At 44.6% G+C, this 5,411-nt stretch overlaps 1 protein-coding gene across 2 annotated transcripts in view; it reads left to right on the top strand.

The window, feature by feature from the left end:
* SFT2D1 (SFT2 domain containing 1) overlaps positions 1–5,411 on the top strand; it is a 34,508-nt gene that overhangs the window by 1,951 nt on the left and 27,146 nt on the right. Inside the window, exon 2 of one of the 2 annotated variants that reach the window (XM_019549978.1) lies at positions 3,326–3,410. The exons of the other annotated variant lie outside the window; for it this stretch is intronic. Within the exon in view, the coding sequence (XP_019405523.1) occupies positions 3,408–3,410 (3 nt within the window). The 5' untranslated portion in view covers positions 3,326–3,407. The remainder of the gene's footprint in view (positions 1–3,325; positions 3,411–5,411) is intronic. 2 annotated transcript variants of the gene reach the window in all.

The following is a 5,411-nucleotide window of genomic DNA, read 5'->3' on the forward strand; positions in this document are numbered from 1 at the left end:
CCCCCCCCCCCCGCCACCTGTGGGTCCCGTCCAGCACCATGTCATGCAGCCAATGGTATTTATTCCCTATAGGTCCTTGGGGAGCCTTGTGCACTTGATTGGGTTCACAGTATCTAGACCCAGCATGCAGGAGCAACACCATGCTACTCATCTGGTCCATGGGGTCAAACTTAGTAGATGGCATTGTGCATGACTAAGGCAGAGCATCATTTCCACTGTGAAACTGCATTTTCCCCACTTATTTAATTAATCTCTTATCCTATTGTTTATTCATTTAACTTGGATCTCTTAAGTACCTCACTTAGATTTAAAGTACTGTAGAGTACTTTCATGATACTCTCTCTCCCTTTTCCACCATGTGGAGGAGCAGATGCACACACAGTTTGGTTGATCTAGTACAGGCATCAGCCATCAAAAGCTATAATGGTCTTATCTGTATAAACAATTATCATACTAATTTCTCTACAGTTTGAAACGGCATTCCTGATAATTATGTCAATATATGAACACCAATCTTTTTACAATGTGGGATGATTATGATTCATGTCAATACTTTCAGACATGCTGTGATGCTAAACTTGGTCTTGTAAGGACTGGGATTTTCATACCTCTTCATGCCATCAGTTCTAGAATGGAAACCCTGGTAAAGATGGGTCTGCTGCTCTGAGCAGAAGTAGATAATGTTGTAGTGTAACTATTGTTTGTCGCCAGTGGAGCTGAGCCCGTGGAACATCCTTGGAGAATGTGGGTTTTCTTATGACCCATCTTAAGAGAACAGCTAGTGTAGATGTAGCATTCCCTTTTTGCTTTGAAAAGCATGCATTTGCAAAGCTGTTGTTAGTGTGACAGAAAAGTACTGGAGCCTTGTTTAACAAGACTGCTGAGCTCTGCAACATGTCTTGTACATCCGTGTGTCCATTCTGCACTTAAGTTGCATGAAGTTTAAAGTCTGTTTATAGGCAAGTGACGGAGAGGTTTCCTGTGTCAGATGCCAAGCAGCTGCAAAATTGCATGTGCACCATGTAAATTGTGACATCCTTTTCATCATGGTGCAGGAAGGACCTTTAGCTGAGAAGTTGAATCAGAAAGGCTCACTTTAAAAATGCAAAAATAAACTGAAGTATTTTAGGCAATGCCAGGTATCTGTCATAGATTCTGTAGTAGTCTGTCCTCAGTCACAAAGGCTGTTTCATCATTGCTAGAGTGTAGCAGTGCCAGCTACATAGATGATGCAAAATGTCTATCCAGACACAAGCTCTGTCTAACTGAAGATGCCTGTCATCTGTGAACGTAAGCAGCCTCCTGTGCTTCCCACTAGATCAAACTGAAAATTTGCCATCCCTGGTAAATAGCAATACATTTATTAGGTACATTCACACTGTTTTGTTTTCCTGTAACTTGGAACTGTGTGTAAAATGGAATGTGCATAATGAGTTTCTTAAAATTTCTTTTTATCACTTTTGTTCCAACTTTTTAATTTCCATATGTATGCTTCTCAGGAAGCTTAAGAATGAGCCTTACTGAATTTTAAGGAAAAATGTGTCAGGTCTGTGATAGAAAAGGCAAGTTACTAGCCTGTAAACTTGTATGTCTCTTTCCTTTCCCTTGACAAAAAAAAAAATACTGATTTCTTAGAGTGGGGATCATCACATTTCTTTCCAAGTAAATCACATTTTAGTAGCCTGTGGCTCATGCACAGTTCTTCTTTCACTTTTGGTAGCACATTTCACTTACCCATGATCATGTAAAGTCCCATATAGAAAAGCTTTTAGTTAATGTTGGTAGTAAATAGTTGTAAGAAAAAGATTTGGAAAGAAAAAAATAGTAATCTTTCTCTTCATTGGAGAGGTTGCAGTGATTCTTAGCCAGAGTTCTAGAGCACCCTGGGGTGCTGTGAGGTTTTGGGAGATAAGCAGATAACCCAGGCTCACCTGTGAACAGTCCTCACCCCTTCTGCCCAGCCCTTGTATAAGAAGATATGTACTATAATATCTAAATTAGTCTTTGAAATTGGATGCCACTTAATTCACAGAAGTTATAGAGGGATGCCTCAAATCCAAAAAGGAGTGAGAAGCACTTTTTTGTTTAATTTTTTCAACCTCAGCTTATGTATTGGAACAGGGGTTGGAACATATGGCCCGTGGGCTGAGTTTGATGGAGCCACTGGATCTGGCCTGTGGTTTGACAAGGCTTTGCCTCCGGCTGTGCCTGTGCTAGGACTGGGCAGTTAGGAGCTGCACTGTGCCCAGGCAGATGGAAGCTGTACTTGCATTACAGCTGCTTCTCCCATCCTCTGCTCCTTGGCTGCAGCACAGGCACAACTTCCAGCCAGTGGGGAATTGAGATGGGGCTGGGCACCTTCCAGCTGCACTCACTGCAGCTGGAGGAGTGGGGAGGTAAGTGGCAGCAGTGAGGATGTGACTTCCTGCTGCCCAGCCCTGGTGAATCTCTCTACTGACTGGAAGCTGTGCCTATATTGCAGCTGTGGAGCAGGGGCTGCAAAGTCCTGGCAGCATCTTAGGCTCAGTAACCAGCTAACCAAATTCCCAACACAGCTCCCTTCCAGGTGGAAGCTGCGCCTGTGCCCCAGCTGGGGAAGATGGCCCCAGCACAGGTGCAGGGAAAACTGCCTTGCTCCTGACACTGCCAAAGCCACCTGGCCTGCGCCAAACTGCAGTCTTGTTGTTCCAGCCCATTTGAAAATGTTGCTGACCCTTGTTTTAGAACATTATGAGGCTTTCAAAAAACCTCCCTTCCTGATTTGTCTTCTCCCTTTTCAGTTCTAGCTAACTTGGCCATTTCCTTGACTTCTTATTGTATTTTTGTTTGTGGAGGTTTTATTCACTGATTCCTTTTTGTTGTTGTGGATTTTGTTTCTTTCAGAAGTAAACTGCTTAGTGTCAGTAGAACTAAAGATAGTGAGAGATGTTTGCTATACAAACTTCCTTCCCTTTTTTATGGTTCTCATAAATCTTTCACATTGTTTACACTGGAGTTTACCCTGGTATTTTTGCTCATCCCTCCAGCAAGGCTGCTTACTAATTCAGTATTGTATCTCAGTTGTGAAGCCATCAGGCTTTTTCACTTTTTGCTTATGTTAAACCAATATAATGTAATAGTCAAAAACTTCCAGTATTAGTCTCTCTCTTACTTTCTGTATCTTGTGTTTATTTCTTCCTATTGTCCTTATGTCAAACTAAGATTGTAAACATAGGGCATATTTCCTTGCACTGTTAACAGTTCCCAATACAATGTGTCCCTGACCCCTGGTTGAGATATTGCTATAGTGCTGATATACAACTATCTCAGTCACCTCTTTTGGCAGAGGCCAAGACTGGAAATTACATGAAAATTGAAGTATTATTTGGAAGTGATCCAGGACAAAGCTGAAACTTGCCCCTCAGAGAATGGTGGGGAACATTATTCTGCTATTGTGTGTGCTGGTAATAATGGGATATAATTGATGAAAAAGGTCTAAGAGATCGTAGAGAATTAAGTTGGCTATTCATTGTGTTAATATGTACATATTTCCTACACGGAAAATAATTGTTTTTCTATCTCCACATGCCAAATAAGCAAAAAAGTAAAATAAGTTATTGATACATTCTGACTTGAATGTCCCAAATACCATGTAGCTAATAAAACGGATCTTTGATGCTTACTTAAAATGGTATTTGTTAGAGCAGGTGCAGGCTATTATTTGGGCCTATTGGCCACACAGATCATCTTCAAGGCTGTTGCATCTTCAGGGAAAGGGAGCACCTTTCCTCCCATCCCCTCTCAACAGGCCAGAGTCTGTACACCCTGCAGCTCCTCACCGCTGCCAGGCCCAGCAGCAGCTGACTGCCCAACCCCAATCCTGGCCAGGGCAGACCAACTGAAACCCGTGCACGCAGCCCCGACCCCAGGCCACCCTGCACCTGCTGCAGTGCAGGGGAAAAGTGGCTGCCTCCCCCTCAGTGCTGCTGGGCCCTTGATGCAGGTTCACAGAGCCCACACCTGCTCTGCCCTGTGGTTTCTCTCTGCTGCCACTGCTTCCTTGCTTGAATTTATCATTCAGACTCATCTATTCAGAACTTATGTAAACATGAAATTAATTCTAACTTGAATTAAAAATAATTTTTAAACATAGCCAGCTCAGTCTGGGGAGCACTAAGCATTGCTCCTAATCTCTCCCATACAACATCACTGATAAAAACATTGGTTCTTGAGTGGTTAGAAAAGAGCAGGACCATCTTTTACATAGTAAATACAGTAGCGCATACAGAGCTTCATTTTTCACAGCTGAAACTACTTGTACAATGGCTAAATTTGCTGTTATAAATAAGTTGGCTAAAGAAGGAATCGTATGGTTTGAATGGCTATTGAGGGGCATCTTATCCAACCCCCTGCATAAATGCAGGATTCCTAAAGATTTTTATTTTAGACTGAGTTGGGTAGTTCTGCTGACATTCCCAATGTGTTTTATGATCAAGAATTATTTAATGTATAAGTGGTCTAAGGCGGTGGTTCCCAACCTGTTTAGACCACGGACCAGAAGTGACCACAGACCAGCAAACTATGGACCAGTGTACTGCAAACCAGCAGCCAACCCTTTTTTATACTCAGTATTAAAAAAGGATTGGTTGCCAGTCTGCAGTATGCTGGTTATTTCCAGGCTTCCAAGTTGACAGCCAACCCTTCACAGCCTGGGGGTTGGGAACCTCTGGTCTAAGAAACCAGAACCCAAGGTTTGGTTCTTCCATTCCTGAGGAGGGCCCTTTTTACTGGGCTACGGAAGAATGCTGTCTTGCCTGCTATCCTCCTGGCCCCATGACTTCTGCATACTCTGGTGTCCAGTGACCCAGCTTCAGCAATAAGGGTGGAGTCTGATTGTCCTGGGATGTAAAAGATTAGGATTCAAACCCCTGCAGGCTGAACAGAACCTACGCCCCAAGTCTTCCACTTCCTAAGCAGCTCCCCTAACCACTAGGCCAGGGGTAGGCAACATTTTTGGCCAGAGCTCCAAAAAACACTACAGTGTCTACCTTGGAAGGTGCCAGAGTGCTGGCATGCCAGATAAACAATATGAGGGCAGGGGGTACATGGCAGGATGCCCTGCTTATGCCCCTTGCCCCCCACCCAAAGCCCTGCCCCCCGGCCCTGCTGCCCCATGCCCCCCACCCAAAGCCCCTGTGCCCCTGGCTCTGTGGCTGTCAGCAGCTACCCCGGCTCTGTGTATCTGCTGGAGCCTGGGCTGTTCCCAGCAGGGCTTGCAGCATCCTAGCTGCCTGCTCGGAGCAGCCCAGGCTCCTGGCTGACAACAGCTAGCCAGAGCCGGGGCTGGCTGCAGCCGGGAGGCTGCAAATATCTGTACCGGGGTCCGGAGCCCAGCCATCAGCTCCATACCAGTATGTGCACCTGGGTGTTGG

The sequence above is a fragment of the Crocodylus porosus genome, unplaced genomic scaffold (assembly GCF_001723895.1).
Source record: "Crocodylus porosus isolate Cpor-Errol unplaced genomic scaffold, CroPor_comp1, whole genome shotgun sequence".
In the NCBI taxonomy this organism is placed as follows: domain Eukaryota; kingdom Metazoa; phylum Chordata; order Crocodylia; family Crocodylidae; genus Crocodylus; species Crocodylus porosus.